This window comes from Urocampus carinirostris, chromosome 7 (genome assembly GCF_059441175.1).
Source record: "Urocampus carinirostris isolate Australia breed hairy pipefish chromosome 7, RoL_Ucar_1.0, whole genome shotgun sequence".
Taxonomy (NCBI): Eukaryota; Metazoa; Chordata; class Actinopteri; order Syngnathiformes; family Syngnathidae; genus Urocampus; species Urocampus carinirostris.
The window spans coordinates 36,129,828-36,156,804 of NC_142355.1; the positions used below are offsets into that span (position 1 = coordinate 36,129,828).

A 26,977-nucleotide genomic window follows, 5' to 3' on the forward strand; every position below is an offset into this window, starting at 1 on the left:
TTATTATTATTATTATTTAAATGTGTGTTTCATCTTCGATAAAGGAAATATCCAGTTCAAATTGTAGTATGCGCCTTGGATAAGTCATGTGTCAGTTTTTGGAGGAGGGTCTTTGATGTTGGGAACGTGTGGGATACCTGAAATATTATGATAGTCCTGATTGGAGTGTAGTTTTATCTTTGATAAGGCACATATGACGGGTCAGGGGTGTGTCTTTGACACAGCTGTGATTGAGAGTCGCTGTGTCTTGGAAAGGAGCGAATGCAATTTTGAAATGAAGTGTCTGTTTTTAAGGTTGTTTTTCTTACGTTGGGCACACAAGGGATATCTGATGTATATCATTCAAATAGTCAAGTCATGTTTATTTGTATAGCCCTTAATCACAATGACAACAATCACCATTACAACATCATCTTTGATCAGTGCATGTCACAGGTCAGGCATGTGTTTTAGAGGCCACCGTCCTTGGGATTGGCTGTCTTGGATGTTTTCACTCCATTCCGGAGAGCTGCAATTATTTTTTGGGACAAGAGAAGGGTCCAAATATGTCTTTGATGTTGGGCATGTATGGGATCTCTAAACAGTGTTTAAAATAGGTGTGCTTTTAGTTAGTCTTTCATCTTTTAAAAAGGGACATGTCACTGGTGAGGGTCTTTGAGGTCGCTGTCCTTGGAAGTGGGTGTATTTTGGACGTCGTCACTCTTATTGGGAGTTAAAATTGTGGGGTGTGTCTTGGACAAGAGATGTTTCTGCTTATGAGGTTGTGTCGATGATGTTGGGCATGTGTGGAAGAGCGGATTCACCATTGAAAACAGGCGGGCTCTCAGTGTGTGTTTCATTATTGAAGGGTGTTAGTCATGGCACAAGAAATGTTGCTGTCTTGGATGTGCACCATTTCATTGCTGTTGCATTTTTTGCTGCAAAAAGAGACGTCAAATATGAGATTCGAGTCTTTGATGGTTGGTGTGTCACCGGAAACGGGTGTGTCTCGAACTTGGTCCTTCTCCACAAAGTTCGTTTGCTGAGGGGAGCTTTCAGGTGAGTGCAACCTGACGTCTGCAGCGTCCGACAAGCGTCGTGTCCCTTCTAATGATGACATCATCACAAAGCCAGGAAGTGCCAGGACTTGGGGTGCCACGTCGAGGTCACGGCAACATTTTCGCCACGAGTGCACGTCAGAGACCGGCTCCGAACCTCCCTCTCCGGAGTCCAGCGTGTGCCGGCGGGCGAGCCCACGGCCCCTGGAGCGGGGTGTGCCATCGACGCACGGGTTAGCAGTGTCCACAGTTCCACCGCGTCGCAGCCGCTGCCTCCTTGTATTAGGACTTGCCGGCACCTTCCATGCAAGACATGTTGTTTTCATGACTATTGCACTGATGCTAATGTCCACACGCTTTACTAGCTAGAATTAAAGTTCCAGTGTGTACTATATACAGGGTTCATACACCTTTTTCATGCCAATCTTCAAATACTTTAAGCACTTTTGAGGCTTATTTTTCCCAGTAACTTAATCCAGCAAAGATCAAAAGAACGTTTATTTTGTTGCCTTTGATGACTAAAATAAAGTCGCTATCGTGTTGCTAGCACATACTTAGTGTTATTTTGAGCTGTTCTTATCTTTAATATATGATCTTTTTGTGTCAATAGGCTGCTATAAACTGACATGACTTCTGCCATTGTGCATCAATAATGCATGCGCAGCTTGGTTATGCCACACTTCTTTCCAAACACGGGAAGGGCTCTAAAGGTGTCGGGTAATAATTGAGTTCAATACAGAAAGAAAGAACTGTCGATATAAAAATCAGAAAAATGAGCCAAATTTTGACTCATTTTAAATATATTGATTTCTACGAAGCAGAATGCAGTCCATCTTTCAATCTTAAGCTTTACTGATTGACTTACGTATTTCATTTTTTATCTTGTTGCGTGTTTTTGAGAGAATCTGTGTCTTAATTGGTTAAAATAGAATTGTAAATAGTTAAATATTTTGCATTTGATCATTTATTAATAGCACTTAATTTTTATTTCATTGTTTTGCATTTTGACTTGAATTCTGTTTTGTGTCTAAAAAACCCTGCAAAATATATAAAATTACTAATTACTATATAACTTGTTGCATAATTTGTTATTATCATTGATTATATATCATAAAAAATAAAATAAAAATCTGAGGAGCCGCCTGCTCTTCTCAGTGAGCCAGGCCAAAAACTTTTTAAGCCGTTTTTTTAAGCAGAGCTGGTAGCAATTTCAAGCATTTTCAAGCACTTCACCCAAAATTCAAGCATTTCCCTGACTTTGAATGCACAACATTAAAATTCAAGCATTTTCAAGGATTTCAAGCACCCATACGAATCCTGTATATAGTTACACCTTGAAATGTAAAAATACTTCATTAATTTAAATAAAACACTACTGATTAAAAAATATATATCATAAACACATGGATTATCTTTTAGAAATTACTATTAAGTTTAGAATTTTGTAATTATACAAGAGCATGGAGAATCTGACGCGTTTCGCTGCCATTTTACAACTACGGAAGACCGAATTACCACTTTGCAAAGCTAGCTTGTCCCAGAGTTGGCTTTTCACTTAACAGGAGAGCATTGCCATGTGAGGGTGATTTAGTCCTATCATTCAGGCCTCTTCCACAATTACCCCCCCACCCACGCACACCTCTTTTTCCTTCTCTAGACAGTCATGTTAACAGGTTATGACTAACCACTAGCTGCAATAATTAATGTGAGCTTCTATATTTAAATAAAGTTTCATCTTTCGGTCTCACTGGCCTTCCACAGCTGCTCATGCATTTTAGTAGCATCTCCCGCTAGCCGCTAAAGTTAGCCTCTTACAGCAGCTCTGACCAACTCCAGTGATTGTCTCTTTTCAGCCGCTGCGGGTGGATCCAGCTTACTGTCTTTTGTTGACATTAGTAGGGATTCAAAATAGTTTTCATGTTCTGTCAATGGTGGGAAATGATTTCAGCTTACTGTAAAAATATAAAGTAGGCTACGGAATTTTGCCATGTGGTATTCTTTAGGCTTCCGTAATGGGTCTTCTTTAAACACTTTAGTTTCTTCCTAAGCTAGAATAACCGCTATCGGTGAATTATTACACGGTCACGGTATACCAGAATTCTTTGGTGAATGTTAGCAAGGACAAGACGACAGGGCAGACCTGCTCGGGTGCATCCGAGGGCCGAGAGGGACTGCAGGAAATGTTCATCATCTGCTGAGTCCTGTCGAAAAGCACAGGAAAAAAATAGGAATCCAATAGAACAGACAGGTAAAGGTCAAGGACGAAAAAAAGGAAGGCGAAATAGGGAAAGGGCGGCCACCTGCTGGCCGCTGATTTATGCCGAGCGGGGTCGCTAAGCCTCAGGCACTGAACGAAGGAGTGAGCTGTGCAAGAGAAATAGAGAAACACACTTAGGAAGAGCCTGCAAAATCCTGAAAGGCTGTCTAACGTCATCTACCGGTTGAGAGCTCACAACACACAATTTCCTCCATTTTTGTGCTTGACTTGTATTAACGGCAGTGCCTCAGCAAGTGATCTCACTATAGAATACCTGTCAATTTATACATTCCCCCTGGATTTTGTACAAGTTTTAATCCATTTAAATTGGGTACGCCACATAACAATTTCTGAACAGGGGAAAAAAAAAACGCGTCATATGTTAGATTGTTCTTGTCTTGCCCATTTCAGCTCTAATGTGGATTGCATCGATCAGACAGACGACAGGCATTGTACATGGCAGGTGTTGTCAAATAGTACAAGTCTCTGAAATAACGTCTGGCCGGACGCCCAGGGCGTGCATCTTTCACGTCGGTCGTACAACTTACACAACGTCTCTACCTGTGTGGCCGACAGCTTTTTCAAGATAAAAAAAAGCCTTCATTTTTTATTTTTTTATTTCTCTTTTTTTTTTTTAAATCCAACGTTTGCTTTATTAAATCTTCGTTCAGTTTGGAATTTTCGGTTTGTTTGGAAATTTGCATACTCGGCAGCCAATCAGAAGCCTGAATCGAATAACTTGGTGCTTCCGGACTTTCCTGAGCATTATAGGGTCGTGCATTTGCATATCATTTTCCAAAGTGGATGCACAGAGAACATAAGAAAAATGGATAAGTGGTTAGGAATCGAGCCAAAACTTCAGCCCCAGAAGAAAGAGTCAAAAGAAGCTAACAAAATTTATGACGCTACAAAACGTAAACGTACATTAAAAGCATCATGGAAAGAGGATTTCACGTGGCTTGTAGCAAATATTGCATGAATGAAGATGAGTAAATACAGGTACATACTGATGACAGATGGAAAAAAGCATGTCATATACATGCAATGAATGTTATAAGTAGATTTATAATAAACTTAATTTTAAAGTGCTGTTCTGTTATATATTCTGATTATATATCTTTAATTCTTTGCAACAATGTTTTTTTTTGTGATGAGTCATCTTATTGTGTTTCAAGTTGTGAAAAATGGGGCAGGCAACTTTATGGCTGGGCAGGCAACTTTCAGAGTTGTCTGCACTGGTGTCTGCTAACTTTTTCTCATGAGTTTCAGACACTGATAGTACACTAGTAAATGTTATCCTTTTGCGTATATGACACTGACTTTCTCACTCTAATGCCGACAGTAAAAGAGTTTACAGACATGTAAGGAAAGTACATACAGAGTATAGGAGACAATGGCGACTCATACTCTGATATCTTCGTTGCAATTTAAATCCAATCAAATTTAATTGTCGAGCAATTTTTAGGCAATGACTTGCCACTCAATGTCCTATATAAAACATTCAGTGTCTAATAAGACAATAACAGCTTCTTATTCCCACCCAACAGCCCGAAACATCCGATAAACGGACAAACACAATGGGCAAAATGAAAAAATAAAATAAAAATAAACATAATTATGCCATGGCACAGACTAACCATGTGAAGAAAGGGACCGGGGGGAGCCTTATTCACACTGATAGAGATGGCAAATGACTTTAGGGTTTTAAGCCATTGAACCCCATCCTACCAGTGTGGGCCCCCCTGATGGGGAAACACTGAAATAATAATTAAAAAAAAATAATAATAATAAACTAGATTGTGACAGAGTAAAACCATCTGTGAAACAGATAAGTATATATGAGACACTGCACTGCTACATATATTAAGCAACACTAAATTTACCGCAAGTGGGAAAATAACTAAGAAAGATGCTGAAAGAATTGTTTGGGTTGGGTTTTTTTTTTTTGGTAAATTAAGTAAACATTTACTGTCATGATTACTGATGTGAAGCACCTGCACCCACTCCTTTGGCGGCAATTGCCTCGGACTCTGATTGGCTCTGTCCCTATTTAAACCCACTCCTATCTGTCCCCTTTTTGTCAGTCTGTCTGCGAGCCTTAGTGTATACTAGGCAAGCCTTTTTCGACCCTGACTCCCACCTGTTATGTTTTTGCTCCCGTCTGTCTCCGGCTACGACCCGTTTTGATCCTGACCACGTCTGCTCTCCTGTCCCGACTTATGACCCATTTTTTGATCCCGACAGCATCTGTTCTTCCGTCCCGGCTTACGACCTGTTTTTCCGTCCTTGACACCGCCATTGCTCACTACGGAAGATCCACTTCCGTGTTTGGATCAAAAACTGAGTACGAGAGCGATTTGCTTCCCGCGCCCAGCAAACGCTGGATCATGGGCGCAGCCCTTCGTCTCATCTTTAATTAAACCTGTGAGAAACGTAACGCAATTGGGTCCTGTTTCCATTCTGGTCCTGACAAGTTCCACAAGTTATATTTGTTTTCATTCAACATAGTCTGTCTTGCTGTGAGTAAATAGGCGCCGTTGTTTGTAAGGTTTATTATTGCTTAATAAGGGGAATTTCAGTTGGCTGAGGTTGACAGGTATGCAAAAGCAAAAGAGCTCCAATAAAGAACGAGAGGATGGAAAAGGCAAGAAGAAGAGCAGCGGTTTGGGTGCTTACCCAGAGTTCCTTTGGGCACGGAGAGAAGTTTGATGGGCTCATCGTCGGGGGAAAGTCCCGCTGCTTTCTGCAGCGCTCTCACAATCTCGCCGTTCTGGAAAAAAGGAGTTGACGCCATGTTTTTTAGTGTAAGACGAGAGTGAAAATGGTGAATGTGTCTTTGATGCAGCTGTCACTGGGAGGGGCTGTGTCTTAGACACTTGAACTGGGCGAGTACCAAGTGTGGGAAGAGTCTGACAAGAAAAATGTCCGCTTTTGGGGTTGTGTATTTGATATCAGGGATGTGAGGGATATGTGATATAAAATTTAAAATGTCTGTGCTTTAAGCATGGTTTTAATCTTTGATGAGTGTCACAGGTTAGGAGTGTGTTTTTGAAGGCCAGTGACACAGAGTTGCTGCGTATTTGACAATTGAACTGGTAGAGTTCCAGTTGTGGGGTACAGGTATGTTCTTGACAAGTGAGGTGTCCACTTTTGAGGTTGTGTCTTTGATGTCAAGCAGGTGTGGTCTATCAGATATATCATTTAAAATAAGCGTGCTTTGAATGTGTGTCATCTTTGATAAGGGAAATGTCACAAGAAAGCAGTGTGTTTTTGACGGCGCCTCTTTGGGATTGGCCAGGTCTTGGACACATGAATTTGGAGTTTATATGGTAGGCTGTGTCTTGGGACAAAAAAAAGCACCCAAATTTTGAGGTTGTCTTTGATGTTGGGCATGGGTGGTATATCTGATACATTAGTTGAAAAAGAAGTGCTTTGAGTGTCTGTTTTTTGATAAGGGACATGTCGCAAGTGAGGGCAGTGTCTTTGACGCCGCTCTCCCTGAGAGTGGCCAGGTCTTGGACTCTTGAATTTTGAGAGTTCCAATTATATGGTGTGTATTTTGGACAAAAGAAGTGTCCACTTTTGAGGTTGTGTTTTTGATGTAGGGCACGGGTGAAATATGGTATGAAATATCATTTAAAATGGGCTTACTTTGAGTGTGTTTCACCTTTGATAAGAGACATATCACAGATGAAGGGTCTTTGAGGCGGCCGTCTCGGTGTGGCAGTGTCTTGGACATGGTCACTAGAAATGGGGGAGTTCCAATTGTTGGGTGCTTCTTGTACAATTGACGTGTTTGCTTTAGAGGTTGTGTCTTGGACGTTGGGCATACGTGAGGTATCGATATATCTCACAGGCAATGCTTTGAGTGCGTGTTTTAGCTTTGATGAAAGACAGGTCACGGGTAAGGGGAGTGTCTTTAACGCCACTGCCATTGGGCTGTGACTTGGATACTTGAACTAGGCCAATTCCAATTGTGGGGTGCATCTAGGACAAGAGACGTGTCCAATTTGCAGGTCGTGTCTTCGATATCGGGCATGTGCTGGCTCTATCCCCGGCCCTGGCCCCGCCCCCACCGCTTCACCTTGCCGCCCTGCTGGTACGTGGCGTCCAGAGGTGTCCTGTGCATGTTGTCACGCAGGTGTGGTGAGGCGCCGGCCTTTAGCAGCAGGTCCACTAGGGCCCGGTGGCCGGCCCGCGCTGCCACATGCAGCGCCGTGTCACCCTGACGGTTGCGGGCATCCAACAGCGCCTCGCTCTATGCCACAAGCGCCATTGATACACAATATTAGTATTTTCTTGTAAAAATAAGTAATTTAAATAACGAAAAACTTTGCATTTTCGAAAGTCACAATCACAACTGCAGTCACCTGTATGAGCGTGGCGGCTGTGTCCAGGTTGCCGTGGAGACAGGCGTGCATCAAAGGAGTGTTGCCGTAGCGATCCTTCTTGTTTAGCTTGGCGTTGCACTCCAGTAGCAGCTTCACCACCTCCAGAAACACACACAAAGTACAGTTGGGAAGAAATGGAGAGAAAAATACAAATATTAATCTTCACAAATCAAAGGAGTTATTCTGTTGTAAGACAATCAAGCTCATTAGAAGTCAGGTTTTAACATGAATGAAAACTGAAAACTATTTCAAACATTAAAATAAAAACAGAACAAAAACAATAACTCAACAACAAAATAATGTTACATAATATGTTCGAAAAGGGGTAGTAAGAAGCAGATGCTTATATTCCCTACCCCTTCATCTTCCCTATTAAATACACCAATGATAATAACAATAGTAATAATATTAATAATAACAGTTATGATATAACAATAGCAACAATAACAACAAAATTAACCATAGTTCTAGACGCACTATTCCCAACCTCTCGTATCACTCATAGCCCATTTTCTTCATCTCTGTATTCTGCTAGTAATGATTTTTTGTATTTAAATTTGAACAAGTGAATAGCTGGACATTGTTTGATCTCGTCTTGTAAATTGTTCCAAAGTTTGACTCCGCACACAGACACACACATACTTTTCCTGGTTGTTCTCACCTTTGGGATTATGAATTCACGACAGCCCCTTAAGTTATAATTTCCCTCTTTCCGAATGAGTAATTTATTGATGTTTTCTGGCACTATGTTTTTGTTGACCTTAAATAGCAGTTGTGCAGTGAAAAATTTTACTAAATCATCCAATTCTAATAATTTAGACTGCAGGAATAAAATATGAGTATGATCTCGATAGCCTACCCTGTGTATGATTCTAATTTCACGTTTTTGGAGGATAAAAGGGGGCTGTAGTGAACTTTTGTAATTATTGCCCCAGACTTCTGTACAATATAAAATCACTTGACTGTATGAATAAATATTTTTGTTTACATTGTGCAGCTAACAACAACAATAGCCTGCAGGCAAGTGGCTAGCATTAGTGGTTAAAGAAGGAAAGTGAGGGGAAAAAAGGTGTAGGCCACCATCACATGCAGGGCTCAGCTATGTGCGCCGAGTGGCCATTAAGTGATAAAAGCACCTACGGGACAAGCTATCATAGTAATACTAATATAGCAACCATACATATTTTTAACGTCACTAAAGTCGCGTTATAATACACACAGGTGCTTTAAAATTTTAAACTGCACATTGGTTTAGTGTCCTTGAAGATTCGCACTAGAAGGAAAAGTAAGCTAAGTAGTATTCTATCAAATAATTCGTTTTTGTTTTCTTGTTCAATAAAAATATGAAATAATAATATGGTTATGTTCCAGTAAAATCACAATCCTAGACGCACCCAGAGTAAAAAGAATACTGTTCTTGAACCATTTGGAGAATATGGACGGTTTTGGTCTCTCTATAAAGGTAGCACACTGAAGTTTCGTTCCCAACTGAAATAAAACCTGCAAGTTGTGGTAACATTGAGTAATCCGAGTTGGAACACACAGAAAGAGAAGGGGTTTTATTCACCGCTGATTTTTTCTTTTTTTTTAACAATCAAATGCCTGCATATAAGTGTAGCTAGGGTATCTTGGCTAGAAAACAGGGGAGACAATAGCTTGTAGCTTTACCTAGTACCTTGTCAAATTTGATCACAATCTGAAAAAGTAAAACATTGTATTTTACACATTTTCAAAGGTAGGTTGTGGCGTTTCCAAAAGTCAATCAATGATTGTGCACACTGGCACGTAATAGTGGTGCATAGAAATGAACCATGTTTATTTTTGGCTCTGATTTGAATACAGCCCCGGAAAATGGCATAAAATTGTGTTGGGAAGCTTTTGGGCTAACCAATGTGTCACTCATCATTCAAATTAGATGCTACTGGCTCAAGATATTCGCAGCTACAGGAGGCAATCTCCGTTTTATCGAACAGGCCCGTAGAGGCTAATGCGGACTGTGAAAACAAGCCTGCTATTGGCCGAGAGTGGTGTCAATCAAAAGGTTGGAGGCTATATTGTATATTATATATTATAAGTCTGGTTATTTTACTACAAGGAATGTTAAACGAAGCAGAAATGTATTTAGTTGAATTTTCTTTTTTGTTAATCTGTTGGAATTGTGTTTTGGAGATATGATTTTACACGGTTGGATTCTATGGATTGTCCTCGATGCAACGATGCCTATTTTGCAGACATTTAACTCATTTGATCAGTCACCTGGGCTATATAGTTTTCGGGTATCTAGTTTAAGACTGATCGTGATGTTTCTGTGATGAATTTATTTTGCAATGGTCATCATATATTGAATCCCAAGAGTTTGCTTGGCTTGACGTATTTCAGTGACTGGTGACATCGTACCGATACTTATTTGTTCAGTAACAGTCCGGCGGCCCAAAAGTGGGCCGTCAAACTGTTCAGAGCTTAAATGAGAAAAATAATACTACTTTTTGTAGTGCGGAAAAAAAAGATAACATTGTCTAGATATTTTTAAAAAAATGTGAGAAACCCAGCCCCACCTACCTGCAGGTGGTTGTTCTGGCAGGCCAGGTGAAGCGGGGTGGCCTTGTGATCGGTGCGCGCGTCCACCTCGGCGCCGTGCCGGATAAGAAGCGCCGTCAGCTCCCGGTGACCATACATACAGGACACGTGGAGGGGCGTCACGCCATCCACGTTGGCGCTCCTGGAGCACAAAGCGCCGCAAGGAACGCCACGTGCCTGACCAAAATAACGGGGATTCATCAGTTGGGCTGCAACAATTAGTCGACGAAAACTGATAATAGAAACAGTCGAACGTTAATTCGTTATTCAACTATTGCCACCAGACACATTTTTGCAATAAATGGGGCACCTCACATGATGATAATCTGTGCTTAGTTGCTCATGCGCAATAACATCTGTCTCGAGTGGTAACAAAAATAAATGCCGGCGTTATCATCAAGTGTATGCAGTGTTCTCGTTTGCCCGCGTCCCTGCGTCCTAGACGCATTATTTTTGCTGGGGACGCATGGTGTCAAATCAACGTGCGTCCCCGGGACGCAACTATTTTGACACAAAATTGTCATTATTACCCAATTACTTTTTTTTTTTAAAACAAAGATTTACCGCACTCCAAACTTTTCGTCGGGCAGATCCGCCATTGTTGTTTGGTCTCGCGGTTCGAGTTTTCGCCGATCTCGGCAAACGAGCTCTCGTTTCAAGATTACGTCATTGTTGTGGTGCTTGTCGTCGAGTGAAAGAGAAGTATGCCTCCGAAAATACAGTTAGTATAAGGCGCAAATCAACACAGAATTGGCAATTTCTTCAGTGTCAGTAATAAGTCGAAACATAATGCAGAGAGTGATAACAACGGCATTAATTCCGGCATGGAAAAACAGCGGAGAAATTCTTCAGAGAATTGCAGAGGCAAGAGACGTGTGTTGAAGCTAACGGTTCGACGAAAGAAAATAAACAAAAGAAAACTCCTAGCAAGAAAAGGACTTTTCTGCCAAAATTGACTCAATTATATTCCTGGTTACGCTATGGGGAGGATGATAATGGATTGGACCTTGAGAAGGCATTACAACTGTGGCGGGACAGCAAACCAAACTGAAAAATCTCAAGTGATAACTCCTTTTGTATTACCAATTAACTGCTATGATTAAAACTGCATGAATATATAGACTAATATTTCAGCAATATTATGTAGTATAATGTACAATATTTTTGTAAACTGGAAAATCTGAAGTGATAACTGCTTTGTATTACCAATAAACCAGGATGATTTAAATTGAATGAATATATAGATTTATTAAATATATTTGTCGCCGATTTACAATATCAACCTCGATAACACTAAATTTTGGGGACCCATAGATCTCTGTTGGGACCCATAGATTTTTGAGCATGCGAGTCCCCGGGACCAATCACTTTTCAGAGGTAAAATGAACACTGTATATGTACCAAAACTTATAAAGTCTGGGAGTATTTTAGCCTGGAAACTGCAGATAAAAATATTCACTTGCAAAGCAGACCTTGGATATCATGCCAGTAACTGGGTGAATGCCCATCATTTTAAGAAAAAGCACATCGGACAAAGTCTGACTTGCCTCGGTAATATTCATGTGAAATTCAAGCAAATATGGTTTTGGTGACATGTATTGTACATTTTATGCGCATATATTTTGCTATACCAGCATGGCGGCGCAGTGGTTAACACGTGTGCGGCACAGTTCTGAGGTCATGAGATCAAACCTCCTGTGTGGAGTTTGCATGTTCTCCCGTGCTTGTGTGGGTTTCCTCCAGGCACTCTGGTTCCTCCCACATTCCAAAAACATACATATTAGGTTAATTGTCCCAAATTGTCCCTAGGTGTGAATGAGCGAGTGAGTTGTCTGTCTCTGTGTTCCCTGCGACTGAATGGCAATCGGTTCAGGGTGTCCCCAGCCCACCGCCCGGAGATAGCTGGGATGGGCTCCAGCACCCCCGTGACCCTACTGAGGATAAGCAGTGAAGATAATGGATGGATGGATATTTTGCTATTAAAGATGGCTTGAGCTTCATGCTAGACTGTACAGACATATGAAATTATATGCATGTAGTCTGAATAAGAGTCACCATGGACCCCTTCAAAACAGTTTCATTTCAAAATGTTGAGAATAATAAGTTCTGTCCTTACAGACTTTGTTGCTGACCCCAGAATGTACTTCACAAAATGCACAACTGCCACTAATGAGCCTGTTAAATTTTTCATGTGATTACACCATTTGTCTATCTATCCATCTATCTACCCAGGTCATATCCCTCGAGAGGGGTGACCGACAGCAACACAAACACGTATACAAAAACAAAGAAAGGAAAAGGGAAAATGTAGCAAAAAACACACAAAAAAATTGACCATGGCCAACCCAAATGCCCAAACACCCAAACAAGTTAAGCACCTCGGCACCCAAGTTGGTCATGCTTTCGTCCCTGCAGATGAAAGGGGACACAAGAAAGCGGCCATGTCACTCGGGTCAGGGTGACACAACACACTCTTCTGTTCAACAGCAGGGCCTGACAGCTTTCACTGGTTTACCCCTGCCACATCATACAGGTGCCCTGCCCATCCCTTAGAACACGTCTAAACATCCCACTATCCTTTTACAACACCTCTCCACTCATTCCTATCACAGCTTCCACTATATTTAGACCTCTTTCCTGCAGTGCACTCATAACACCATCCATCCGCGTCAATCGCGGCCTTCCTGTTGGTCTCCTTCCATTTACTTCTGCTCTGTAGATACTCTTCAACATTCGCTCCTCATCCATCCTCTCCAGTTGTCCAAACCAAACGAGTACTCTCTTATCCACACGCTTGCTCAGTTCCACTACTACTCCAGTTCTGGCTCTCACAATTCCATTTCTCAATCGATCCAATCTTGTCACTCCTAAAATACTCCTCAAACACTTCATCTCAAAACATTTAATTGCCTTCTCAAATCTGCGTTCAGGCTCCAGGTCTCTGCACCATACAAGTCAGTTGGCACAATCACACTCTCATACAGTCCCCTCTTAACATCCATACTCATACTCTTGTTGTTCATCACTCTCCTCAGAGCACCCAAAACCTTGCTTCCTTGATTTACTCTGTGATTTGATTTTAAGATATCTGTCTGCTATTGGTTCAATTTGTTCCCACCATGCGCAATTTCACTTCAGAATCCATTTGTCACATCATTAAATAAACATCATGCTAAATATAGGAACAAAAATATATTTAAATTATCTGATATTTGGACTAATCGTTTCAATATTTGTTGACTAGTTGACTTAAAATAATCGTTAACTATCAGATAGTCTGCTCCATTCTTCACATTACCTTGAGTGCTGGCGCACATGTTGGGCACTGGCATAGAGGATGGCAAAGAGACGCCTCTTCGGCACGCGCAGCCTCTTCATCGTCTGGCCATTCCAACAGGTAGCGCACCTAAAAAAAGGCTCAGGACAGTCAACAAAGAAGAAAAGAGGAATATGGCTGTGACCAATTGACGATAGAGACAATTGTTAAGAATAAAGGGGCAATTAAAGTAAGGAAATATAACAAGGGCATGACAATCCTCGGAAAGGGAAATTTTCAAATTAGTTTAATTTTTAATCTCATCCTCCCTCTGCATCCACCCGCTACTCCACTTGACCAGCGAATGTCATGTCACATGAAAGCTTAATAAAATTAAATTTTTCCTTCACAAGTACATTATCATTACCGTTTATTTAAAAATATTCGGAAGATAACTGGCGTTTGAAAAAGACCAGCTGAAGAAATATACTCAATCAGAATAAACCTTACCGTTTAGGCTTGTGTCAAGGAACATAAAAGGGGTGACTACTCAAAGCCCGTGCTAGTTACAACAACTTGGAAATTTACACCGATAGTAGGCAAGTCAAGTTACAATATAAAAATAGAATCAACCGAGGGATAAAATATTAAAAGGAGATCACAGATTTGATGTTAATGTTACTATGAGCAATGTTTTCTTAGTGCAGGGGTGGCGAACAAGTTTGACACAAAGAGCCTAAATTTTTAACTGTGAGAATCAAAGAGCCACACCCCGCACTGACCTGCCATGACAGACAGACACACACACACAAACAATAAAAAACATATTATTTCCCATAACACACTCCTCTCCTTACAATACAACAAATATTGTTCTTGTGTTGATTTCAAGGAAAGTGTCCACCCTCAATACACACAAAAAAAACTAAACATAAAACAAGGCAAACAGCCACAGTATATAGAAAATATGATGAGGCAAAGAGCTGCATTCTTATTGGCCAACCTTAACGTTTAGGCATGTGTCAAGGAACATAAAAGGTGTGACTTTTCTAGAGCCATGTGTTCGCCACCCCGACGTCAAAGAGAAATGGAAACAAATTCACCAAATCTTGTCTAGTTCAGGTTTTTCATCCTTTGTCATGTCATGTTTATTTGTATAGCCCTTAATCACAAGTAGTCTCACAGGGCTGCACAGACCACAGATACTTGCAAACTACAGCCTATTATGGCACCATCCCCTGATCTAAAACCTAGATGAGGGCAAGGAAAAACTTAAAAACCTCTGTGTGTCAAAACAAACTATAAACCATTTAGTAGTTTGAATTTTTTATCAGGGGGTTCTATCCCCCACTATATGACCATTTTATTTTGCGATCTCTATCTCAGAAGGGATTATTGTCGTATCCCGGGGGTCTACTACATCACTGATCATAAAAACAAGACGAAATGTACTAGAAGTAAAAATAATGTAAAACCATTTGCACGTCAGCGTCCGCCACTGCCCGCAGCAGTTTCTCCACCTGCGGATAAAATGCAAACGGTCATCACAGTGAAGGTTCCATCAGCGCAAGAGTGGACCCGAGCGGGGGTCACCTGCCGATGTTGCGCCGGCGCTTCATTGGCCGGGATTTCGCGGCCCGGCGAGGACGAGGCGCAGCTAGATGAGGAAGACCGCCGAGACAGGGGTGGAGTCTGATGCGGACGGGGTGAAAATAGATGCATGTGAATCAAATGTGGCGTGAAATGTGGGTTTTGCGCGCTTGAGCGCAGCGCCCTCACCTGAGTACTGCCGTTACTACAGTGTCGCCGGTCCGTCTGAAGCAGGGTAAGCACCTGCACACCAAAAAAGGTGTCACATTACTACATTAAAATGAAGAAAAAAATATACATATTCTTCTGTTGGCTGCTCATTGTAAGTTACGTTTTTTATCATTTGTAACATTAGTTAGACTAAAATATTATAATTAAAAAGAACACAATATAATATGGGCAGCACGGCAGCGCAGTGGTTAGCGCTTGTGCGGCACAGTTCATGTCATGGGAACCTGTCGTGGGTTCAAATCCAGCTCCAGACTTCCTGTGCGGAGTTTGTATGGGTTTCCTCCGGGCACCCCGGTTTCCTCCCACATTCCAAAAACATGCATTTCAGGTGAATTGGCCGGTCCAAATTGTCCCTAGGTGTGAATGAGCGAATGAGTTGTCTGTCCCTGTGTGCCCTGCGATTGGCTGGCAACCAGTTCAGGGTGTCCCCTGCCCACTGCCCGGAGATGGCTGGGATGGGCTCCAGCCCCCCCGTGACCTTAATGAGGATAAGCGGTATGGCTGATGAGATGAGACAATATAATATCAAATACAGGAATATTAGATTATCAATGTTTTTCAGTACGGCTGTACTTTTTATCTAATCCTTGAAAGAAAATTTAAAGAAGTTATGCTATCTACCCTGTCACATAATTTGTGTTAATTTATATAAATTGGGAAAAAATAACCCATTGATAAAATTAGGAAGAAAATAATCAGTCATACTAGAAGATCAGTAAAAAACTATGGTAAAACAAGTAAACCAATCCTTAATTATTTTTTTCTATTTTGCACTGTATTTATTACAAGTAGCAGATACAGTGGCTTGCAAAACTATTTGGTCCCCTTGAGTCTTTTTGTATCCAAATCCAAATCCAGCTTTAACTTCTCCACAACAGTATCTCGGACCTGCCTGGTTGTTCCTCTTTCTTCATGATGCTCTCTGCGCTTTAAACAGACCTCTGAGACTATCACAGTGCAAGTGCATTTATACAGGGACACGATTACACACAGGATTATTCATCGTTAGTCATTTAGATCAACATTGAATCATTCAGAGATCCTCACTGAACTTCTGGACAGAGTTTGCTGCACTGAAAGTAAAGGGGCTGAATCATTTTGCACACCCACTTTTTTGTTTTTCATTTGTTAATAAAGTTTAAAATATCCAATAAAGTGTGTTCCACTTCATGATGGTGTCCCACTTATTGTTGATGCTTCACAAGAAATTATAGTTTTATATCTTGATGTTTGAAGTCTGAAATGTGGCAAAAGGTCACAACGTTCAAGGGGGCCAAATAGTTTTGCAAGCCACTATACTCAACAGCATTTCTTACTTGCTGCACCTTAGGGCCCGGTCACACAGCCGTTTGCGTCTGAATCACGGCCAGAAATTTCTGCCTGTGAAGCAGACGCTGTTGGACGCTTTGAGATCGCCATACAGACGAGATACAGCAGTTCTTTACACGCGGTCGGAAATTAGCACGCGGTTGGCCGTGCGGAAAAGTTTTGCGCTGCTCAAAACTTTACACCACGTGTAACCGCGGGCGGCACACGAGGTAATGACGCGGAAATGACGCGGAACGACGTGCTCTGGCCGCGGGCAGGGCGTGGTTACACATGGGTAGGGCGTGAAATTTCAGCGGGTAATCGTGGGTGGAGTACGGTCATAGCATGTTCTGCGCCTGTATCGCGGTGTTATTACGTGAAATTAGCGTGTTACGCGTGTGACGGTCAAACGCCTTTCTCCGCGTATATACAGCGCGATTTGCCGAGCACACGTCAGTTGTGCTCGAGACGTCAAGGGGTGAACATGGATCCCCGTCACCGTGGTGACCTCGTCTTAATCCATTTTTATTTCTTGACATTTTTCATTTCATAACAAGATAATAAAATAAAAATGAAAAACGACTACAAAAATAACATATTGGCTTCTTCGGTGCCATAGCTTGAAATCTTGATCTTCACGGGACTGTGTCTTGAGCGGTTATGATTTCTACAGCCCGGTGTTATGCCGAGAAATGCATCCCTGCCGAGATTTGCATCCCCTCGCTACTACAACCACTTATACCTCGTTTTATCTCACTTTTAGGGAATGTAATGGCGAACATATAACCAAATCCACTTCGTCTTGCATTTGTTGGGAATGTAATACAACATAAACCATTCCGTCTTTGTTTTTGTTGTGAACGTAATCGAACGGTAATGCACACCGTATATAAATCACTTTTGAGAACTGTTATGCACTCTACCGTAAAGCTTATTATGCAGAAATAAGCTTTATGGTAGAGTGCATAACAGTTTCAATACGAGCGATTTGAATAGAAAAAGGCAAAATAAACATGTTACCTGCTCAAAAGTGATTTGTATACGGCGTGCATTACCGTTCGATTACATTCACAACAAATACAAAGACGGAATGGTTTAAGTTGTATTACATTCCCAACAAATGCAAGACGAAGTGGTTTTGGTTATATGTTCGCCATTAAATTCCCTAAAAGTGATATAAAAGTGAGATAAAACGAGGTAAAAGTGGTTGTAGTAGCGAGGGGATGCAAATCTCGGCAAGGATGCATTTCTCGGCATAACGCCGGCTCGGCAGCTTTTATACCCGTGGTCCACACGAGAAAATGACGCGGAAATTACACGATGAGGAAGCGGAACAGTTGCCGGCGTCTGTTTTGCGGGCATACCACCGATGAACAGCGGGTTGGCCAATTTTGCGCATTTTCCATCGCGGGCAACCACGGGCAAAAAAAAAACGCAAAATTTTACCCGCAATACAGACGCAAACGGCTGTGTGACCGGGCCCTTAAGCAGTTATACCTCTAAAATGATCTCTATTTATATTTGTTTTAATGAATGAATATCTTTTAATGTCATTATACAGTGGGACCTCGCTACTTCGTGGTTCGACGTACGCGGGTTCAGAGCTTCGCGGGCCTGAAAAATAATAATAAAATAAAATAATCAAAAAAATAATAATAATTAAAAAAAAAAAATTATATATATATATATATATATATATATATTTTTTTTTTTTCTTTTTTTTTCTTTTTAGCGTTTTTGAGGGGGCGTTGCTACTTCGCGGTTTGACCTTCGCGGGTTCAGAGCTTCGCGGGCCTGAAAAATATTAATAAAATAATTAAAAATAAATAAATATATATATATATATATATATATATATATATATATATATATACTGGTATATATATATATAATTTATTTATTTTTTTAAGCGTTTTTGAAGGGGCGTTGCTACTTCGTGGTTTTCACGTTCGCGGGTTCAGAGCTTCGCAGGTCTAAAAAATAACAACAATAAAATAAATTTGTAAAAAAAAAAAAAAATTTTTTTTTAAACATTTTTGAAGGGGCGTCGCTACTTTGTAGATTTTCACTTTTTGTGGGTTGTTTTTGGTCCCCATTAACCGGGTCTAAAATAATAATAATAATAATAATGATAAATAAATGAAAAAAAAAATGGGGGGGGTTGAAGGGGCGCCGCTACTTTGCGGATTTTCACTTTTCGCGGGTGGTTTTGGTCCCCATTAACCACGATAACCAAGGTCCGACTGTACATTATACATATATATAATGGTATAACAAAATCAAAGGCTTCTCCTTTCAGAGCAAGTAAAACAAATTAAAAAGGTTAAAATTTGCAAAAGCATAAAAAATTTAAAAAAGCAATGTTAATGATATATAATAAATATGTGTATATTCTCTGTAGCAGTTAAACAGAACTTTGATAACATGAACACTGTAGTAGGGAGTTAAGGGTGGTATTGGCTCTTCATTCTAGTTGTTTTTTTGGTTTTTTTATGAGTTAGAGATACTCATACTATATTTCCAAATACAGTAATTTTCAAATGCATTTTTAAGCTAATTACAATGATTATATTTTTTCTGATCTTACCTGTTATTCAAAAAATAATAATTCCAAAGCTCAGTCTAAGTCAACTGCCTTATTTCAGAAAAATAAGCATTTACAGAAAAAAAGACATGAAAATTGTTGTCTATGATATTCTTTTGTTATTGTATTAAGTAAAAAAGGAGCAAAAAAGTGCGCAGGCATTCAATCACCTTTGAGTTGAGTGCACAGTGTGCAGGAGTTCTGAAACGGTGGTTGAGCGCGTGCACGCTGGCGCCGTTTTCCAGCAGCACGCCGACAATGGCCTGGTAGCCCCAACGCGCCGCCACGTGCAACGGCGTGTCACCTCTGTCGTCAGCCAGGTCCAGCCGCCGCCTGGTCTGCACGTCGTAGTACACCAACGCCTTCACGCACTTGGGGCACAGCACACGCATTCTTCACTTAATGCACCGGATAAAGAAGGTGCAAAGATGGCTACTAGTCAAGTCAAGTCATGTTTATTTGTATAGCCCTTAATCACAAAGAGTCTCAAAGGGCTGCATGGACCACAGATTATTGCAAGCTACAGACTATTATGACACCATCCCCTTATATTGTCAACATAAAATATAGGTTATTCATATGCTATAGAATAGAAATGTGTTTTAAATTTGATTTAAACATTTCCACTGAGGTTGCAGACCGAATCTCAGGGGGAATAGCATCCCACAGCACCGGGGCCCGAATGGAGAACGCTCTTGAACCTGAGGATCTGTTCTTGGCTCTTGGGATCACTAGTAGACCAGCGTTTTCAGAGCAAAGGCTCCAGACCGAAACATAGGGGGAAATTAAATCTGAAAGATATGAGGGAGCAAGTAAATGCATGATTTTGATTGACCAATTTTAGATGGACCAATAACTATCAATTTGGTCTTTTCAGAGTAAAGGCGCAAGAAATTGAGTGACATCCATTATTTTATCTCAGTGAGGAAGGCCTCCAAATTTCCACAGTTTAGTGTGGCAGATTCCTCCATCGAAAGATATAGTTGAGTGTCATCTGCGTAGCAATGGAAACTGATATCATACTAGCGAATTATATCACCGAAGCATGTAAATGCTGAAAAGAAGCGGAACACCACAGGTAACACCAAAGGGCTCAGATGTCATTCCATCATATTTAACACAGTGCGTCCTATCTGAGAGGTAAGATCTGAATCACAAGAGGACGGTTCCTGAGAGACCAATCCATTTTTCCAACTGTTCTAGTAAGATATTATGGTCCACAATGTGAAAGGCAGCACTAAAGTCCAGTAATGAAGAGTAATGAAGCGCCGGAGTCCATTGCCAGTAGGAAATCATTGGTTACCTTAATCAGGACTGTCTCAGTAGACTGGTTAGCCTTAATCCTGATTGCATAGATTCGAAAAGATTGTTCTCGGATATAAAATCATTCAGCTGCTGTGCCACAACTTTTTCAAGTACTTTAGAAAGAAACGGTAGGTTTGACACAGGTCTCTGATTACAAAAGCTTTCTGGATCAAGGTTAGCTCGTTTCAGTGTAGGTTTAATAACAGCGGACTTAAAAGCGGCTGGAACTACACCTGAGGAGAGTAATATGTTTATAATATTTAGAACTCAAGGTTACTCACATCTTCATGGCCGTACATGCACGCCAGGTGCAGTGGCGTGTTTCCGTTGTTGTCTTGAGTGTCTGCATCGGCCTTGTGGTGCAATAGTAGCAACTGCCGTTGCAAAAAAAAATATTATTTGTGGTAAAACAAGAATTACCAAGAGGAAAATTCTAATTTGAAATGAATCCATGATTGCTACTGTAATGCTCAGTGGTGGGAATTAGCGAGAAACTCTGTATAGTACCGTGACTCCCTGGTATCCCTTTCGACATGCCAGGTGAAGCGGCGTGAGGGCGTGATAATCTGTGGCGTCCACTGGCGCCCCTTTGGACACCAGGAGGTCGATCAGCTGCGCCTGGCCTGAAAAAATGCAAGCGGACCAAAGAAAAGCAAAGGTAAAAAGGGAACAAAATGTAAACATCATAACTTAATTTACAAAAGTACAGTAGACCCCTGGAATACGGCATATCTATTCTGAGGGGACTGTAAAGTGAAACTTGCATGGTGGGGAATAGAAACATATGCTAATTAGCTGCGAACCCCTGGTACCCAAGACATTAAAATAAGTCTATATGATCAAATAATATTATAAATAAATATGAATGGGCATGGCGGCTGGGTGGTTAGTGCTCAGCCTCCCCGTGCGGAGTTTGCATGTTCTCCCTGCGCCTGCGTGGGTTTCCTCCGGGCAATCCGGTTTCCACTCATATTCCAAAGACATGCATTTTAGGTTGATTGGCAGTCAAATTTGAGTTGTCTGTCTCTGTGAGCACAGCGACTAGCTGGCAAACAGTCAGGGTGTCCCCTGCCCACTGCCTGAAGATGGCTGGGATGGCCTCTAGCACCCCCGCAAACCTGGTGAGGATAAGGGGTGCAAAAAAAGGATAGATAGATGGATGAATACAATTGTGAAGGAAAAATTCAATTGTATTGACCTTTGTTGTGACAAGGCTTGAGCTTGTACAGTAACGTAGCAGATGGATGTAGATGCGAGAGGGAAGGCGGATTACTAATAGAATTAATATAACTTGCGAGGATTGTCATGCCCTTAGAAGATTTCTTTGCTTTAATCACTTCCTAATTTTGGATCATATCTTGCAATCATCGATTGGTTACGCCCATGCAACTTAGGAAGGGTAGCCATTTGTGTGCCTTTGTATTTCTTGATAATTGCAAGCTTTGTTTTCATGGAGATCACGTTTTTCCTTCTCCTTTTAGCATAACTGTCTGAAATGCTGAACTGAAATAAGAGAAAGGCATTGATTGAAGCAGTTCAGCCAATAGGATATCAGTATTTTCATGACGCCGTAACCAAAGCCAAAAGCAAACCAGCATTTTATACAATGTAGAGCAATAGCAGAAGACCATATTAGAGACTAAGGATGGACAGATATGGGTTTTTTCAGGGCCGATACGATATCTATTAATAGTGTTAACAGGAGGCCAATAACCTATATTTGGAGCTGATATTCATTTGCTATAAAAGCACCTCTGTAGTCCCCCAAAACTACACAACACAATATGTTTGAAGTGTGTCTTACTTTGCAAAAACTAGATAGATGGTCAGATTTTAAATTCAATTCAAACATTTGTTTACACTGAGAAATCCAATTAAACCAGAGTCACACTCACAATGGTTCTCTGGTTACAGCGATCAGTACTGTACAATAAACATGCTTCACAATAAGGCTACAGAAGCACACTATAAACATGATTTATAAAGCCTACTTGTGTACAACTCGTCGAGGTCGTAAATATTTTAGCGTTTAGCTGCATTGGGTCACCTCCAGTGTTGGTGACATTCGCAGGAATATATCTTAATAAACTCATTATATAGAAAATGATAGCTTTTTTTGTTTCAATCATGTTAATCAATATTTCTTAATAAACGCATTGTACAAACTATGATTGCAACACTCGTTTTATCAGAAGAGCAGCGCTGAGAAGCATAGGAAAACACGAGTACGCATTCACGTGAAGGGGAGTGAAACACCGGTTTTGTCTGCTTCACTCAAGGGTAGTCACAAATGGGGTTGGGGAGACATAAAAGACAGTAAATGCGAATGTGAAAAAATATTTACAAATATGAAAAATATTAGCGACAGCCCCCACTCTCGCTCCAGTCAGCGACTGCCGGCAGTGGCTACGGCCCCGGTTGCATATCCAATCAGAAGGCGCGAGGTGGGTAGCATCTGAGACATAAGTCAGGAGAGGAAGAGAAAAGTTCTACCCGGCTGTCGCTCAGTGTTGCGCTTAATAAATGGCTTTATAAGCTAAATATATGCCGAAACCGATATCCGTCAATTTCCCAAATATCGGTGCCGCTAATCGACCCGCCCAATAATCATTCGACCAGTATTAAGACTTAACTCGCAGTCACAAACACAACAGAGTTTGAAATTTGTAAGGTTTTGGGCACGAGAAATTATTTGATTTTGATGTCGTATGGTGGGGAAAATGCCGTAAAGAGGGACTAAAATTCACTTCTTATTCACACTGTAAAGTGATATTGAAAGGAGGAGGCGCTGTATTGCAGGGTCAACTGTACTATACTGGCCACATGCAAACACAAATAAGTGACAGGATGTGGTGCTGACCCCAGACAGCAGCCACGTGCAGAGGCGTGTATCCTCGCTCATCTCTGGATGAGGCTGTCACCACCGACGGGTCATTCAGTTTCCTGGGAACACAAGTGTTTTGGGCTCAAATACACCTGGCACAATAATTCAATTATATTCAATGACATATTTACATAATGGTTATTACAAATCTCTTCCCGGATGAGGTAAATCTTTGTATTAAAGAGGACCACAAGGTCATGAGATGAATGGGTAGAGCCATCTGAATTAACCTGCTGTTGCGTGGGAGACGCTACAGTGTCAAACAAGTATTTGGGGTTATGTTTATGTGCAGCAAGCTGTAGCAGTGGACTCAGCTGCTTTAAAATAAGCAAGCTATCAGACCAGGTCTGAAGGAAAACCTCAAGCAACATTATGAAGATTAGATTGCGGCTGTCTCAGTCTAATGTGGAGATGATAAATAATGCGTTTGTTGCTCTCTGGTCTCCCGATATCTATCAAGTTTGCAGCAGGTGCATTTGACTATGAAACGAAAGTTTGATCATATTACCCCGATTCAAGCTGATTTGCACTGGCTCCCCTGTAAGTTTAAGATGTGATTTGAAAATTCTGTTGCTAATGTACAAAGGTTTGCTTGGACTTGCCACTCTTGTGATTAAATACATACAAACGAAGACAGTAATCCCTCGGTTATCGCGGTTAATGGGGACCAAAACCCCCCCCGCGAAAAGTGAAAATCCACGAAGTAGCGACGCCCCTTCAAAAATGCTAAAAAAATAATATATATATATATATATATATATATGTATATTATTATATATATATATTATTATATATATATTTTTTAATTATTTTATTTTATTATTATTTTTTTTTTTAGACCTGAAAAGCTCTGAACCCGCGAACGTGGAACCGCGAAGTAGCGAGGTCCCACTGTAGATAGATGTCTAGATAGATAGATGTCTAGCTAGATAGATAGATACATAGATACTTTATTCATCCCCGTAAGGAAATTCACACTTCCAGCAGTATCCTTGTGTTGAAAAATAGAATAATAAAATCAAAGATATAGAATACAAAAATACCCAATATGACTTGACTATTAAGAATTCAACTTGAGGAAATGAAGAGGAAGCAGCAAGAAAGTGCAAAACTAACCCGGGAAGTTGAATATCACAGAGGTCACACGAACACAAAGGGTGACATGGCATCCGCACATCCTCTTGGTTCTGGTCTCGACTCAGTAGAAGCTCCACCTCTGCCAGGTTGCCGTTGGCGATGTGCTGCAGGTATAGGCTTGTTAGCGATGCAGGCTGATTTTTGGAGCAAATTGTATTCGCGGACCTGGAACAAACGGCTGACTGGCGTAGAAGCACCGGGAACGTCGGCGTTCATTTGCACCTTGCTGTCGACGGGATCCTGAACACAACATGTCAGAGCGTTTATCGATAGGGGCAAGCGAGCAGAAGGTAGCGCAGCGGACTCACAGCGAGGGCATGATGCAGCTTCCCCAGCTTGATGTACTCCACAGCCGCCTCGAAAGTGCTCAGAAAGTAGCTCAGCTCGTCTTTGCTAGACTGGCTGAAGCAGAAGTTCTTCATGTAGCTCAGGTTGGCCATCCTGCAAATACATTGAGAATAAACCTTCTTCCAAATGGCTTTTTAGAGACGATATCAAAGTCTTGAAATCTGCATTGGGAAAAAGGAGCATCACGGAGCAATTGTTAAAAAAAAAAAAAAAAATGAATTCAAGACTTAACCGGTAATTTCTTTCAAATAACATTTTGTTGTCCTTACAACAACCGTTTTTGTAGGATAAATAAGTTACTGTGTTTAAGTGGAAGATTAAAGTGAAATAATACTACTTCCGGGTAATAGTATTCCAGAGTTTTCAGTGTTACTTCCTGTTCTTTGATCTAGTTGTCATCAGTATTTACACACAGGCTGAGATAACAAGTGCAAATTCTAATCCGTCTCCATTCATGTTGAAAGAAGAACAAAGCAAGGCCATTCGTTTCTGAAAGTGTTTATATGATGTATAAACAATATTATCTTGTAATAGTTTTGACAGATGTTCAGTTTATGTACTTTATTGTCATGAATTGGCACATGATTCAGTGCATTCTAATGTCAGTGTCTGAAATAACGTCTACCTGGACGCCTGGGGGGTGTATCTTTTACGTCGGGCGTACAACTTACAAAACGTCTCCGCCCGGATGGCCGACAACTTTTTAAAGAAAAAAAAAAAAGAAATTAAAAGATTTTTTTTCCAAATCAAACGTTTGCTTTATTCCGATTTTGAAATCATCATTCGGTTTGGAAATTTAGGAATTTCAGTTCGTTTGGCAATTTGCATACACGGCAGCCGATCAGAAGCCTGCATTGAAGAACTTCGTGCTTCCGGACTTTCCCCGAGCGTTATAAGGTCGCGCATTTGCATATAATTTTCCAAAGTAGACGCACAGAAAACATAAGAAAAATTGAGAAGTGTTTAGGAATCAAGCCAAAACCTCAGCCCCTGAAGAAAATTCAAAAGAAGCGGACAAAATTTATGATGCGACAAAACGTAAACGTACATTAAAAGTATCGTGAGGAGTTCATGTGGCATGTAGCAGACGACGCAACGCAAACATTGCATGAATGAAGATGAGTAAATACTGATGGCATATGGAATACAGCGATGTCATATACATAGATTGATAATAAACGTAATTTTAAAGAGTTGTTCTGTTATACATTCTAATTATCAATCCTTAATACTTTGCAATAATGTTTTTTTTCGGGATTAGTCGTGGGGCAGGCAACTTTATGGCTGGGCAGGCAACTTTTCAGAGTTGTCTGCCCTGGTGTCCGGTAACTTTTTGTCACGAGTTTCAGACACTGCTAATGTACTTTGCAGTTTTCACCATTCAAAAAAAGCATTAAATCTACAATTACTGTGGTCATAGTCCTTTGATGGTTTAGCTTGGTGTTATAGATAGATAGATAGATAGATAGATAGATAGATAGATAGATAGATAGATAGATAGATAGATAGATAGATAGATAGATAGATAGATAGATAGATAGATAGATAGATAGATAGATAGATAGATAGATAGATAGATAGATAGATAGATAGATACTTTATTCATCCCCGAAGGGGAATTCACTTTTCCAGCAGCATCCCTAAGCTGAGAACAATCGAAAATAACTGAGAACAATCGAAAATAACACGATGAAACTAAAAACATTTTGAAAGTGAACACTGCACACATGATAAACCAAACAAAACCTTTTTTGTGAGATGTATTTTTATATGAAAATATTTTCCCCGGTTACATTTATTCCTACTCTGCTTAAATAGATTGTTCCTCTTAAAATAGTTATTAAAAATAAAAACACTTATTTGTAAAGGGCTATGACATATGTGTGGTCAACAAATTACTCCCAAGCCCTTCTGGTATTTATCCACTCCTGGTGTGTTTGAAAAATGAAACAATACGTAAAATAAGAAAAAACCAACAAGATCACAAGGGGTGGAGGGGATTTCCACGAATACGACCCAAAGATTTAATTTCTCCATGTTTAACAATTATGTCAAACAGCATTTTAAAATGA

The 26,977-nt window shown here is 40.6% G+C and overlaps 1 protein-coding gene across 2 annotated transcripts in view; it reads right to left on the reverse strand.

Annotated features, from left to right (window-relative positions):
- Nucleotides 1-21: 21 nt before the first annotated feature.
- Nucleotides 22-26,977, reverse strand: part of ankrd27 (ankyrin repeat domain 27 (VPS9 domain)) — a 38,911-nt gene continuing 11,955 nt past the window's right edge. Inside the window, exons 11-28 of one of the 2 annotated variants that reach the window (XM_088340748.1) lie at nt 24,866-24,998; nt 24,723-24,797; nt 24,537-24,661; nt 23,397-23,479; nt 21,044-21,159; nt 20,818-20,910; nt 19,402-19,602; nt 15,298-15,351; nt 15,112-15,210; nt 14,994-15,038; nt 13,561-13,668; nt 10,245-10,439; nt 7,665-7,784; nt 7,379-7,552; nt 5,971-6,064; nt 3,338-3,401; nt 3,178-3,238; nt 22-1,336 (exon numbers count right to left, since the gene is read on the reverse strand). In XM_088340748.1, coding sequence (XP_088196874.1) covers nt 839-1,336; nt 3,178-3,238; nt 3,338-3,401; nt 5,971-6,064; nt 7,379-7,552; nt 7,665-7,784; nt 10,245-10,439; nt 13,561-13,668; nt 14,994-15,038; nt 15,112-15,210; nt 15,298-15,351; nt 19,402-19,602; nt 20,818-20,910; nt 21,044-21,159; nt 23,397-23,479; nt 24,537-24,661; nt 24,723-24,797; nt 24,866-24,998 — 2,338 coding nt within the window. In that variant the 3' untranslated portion in view covers nt 22-838. The remainder of the gene's footprint in view (nt 1,337-3,177; nt 3,239-3,337; nt 3,402-5,970; nt 6,065-7,378; nt 7,553-7,664; nt 7,785-10,244; nt 10,440-13,560; nt 13,669-14,993; nt 15,039-15,111; nt 15,211-15,297; nt 15,352-19,401; nt 19,603-20,817; nt 20,911-21,043; nt 21,160-23,396; nt 23,480-24,536; nt 24,662-24,722; nt 24,798-24,865; nt 24,999-26,977) is intronic. The other variant, XM_088340749.1, reaches the window with a different exon arrangement.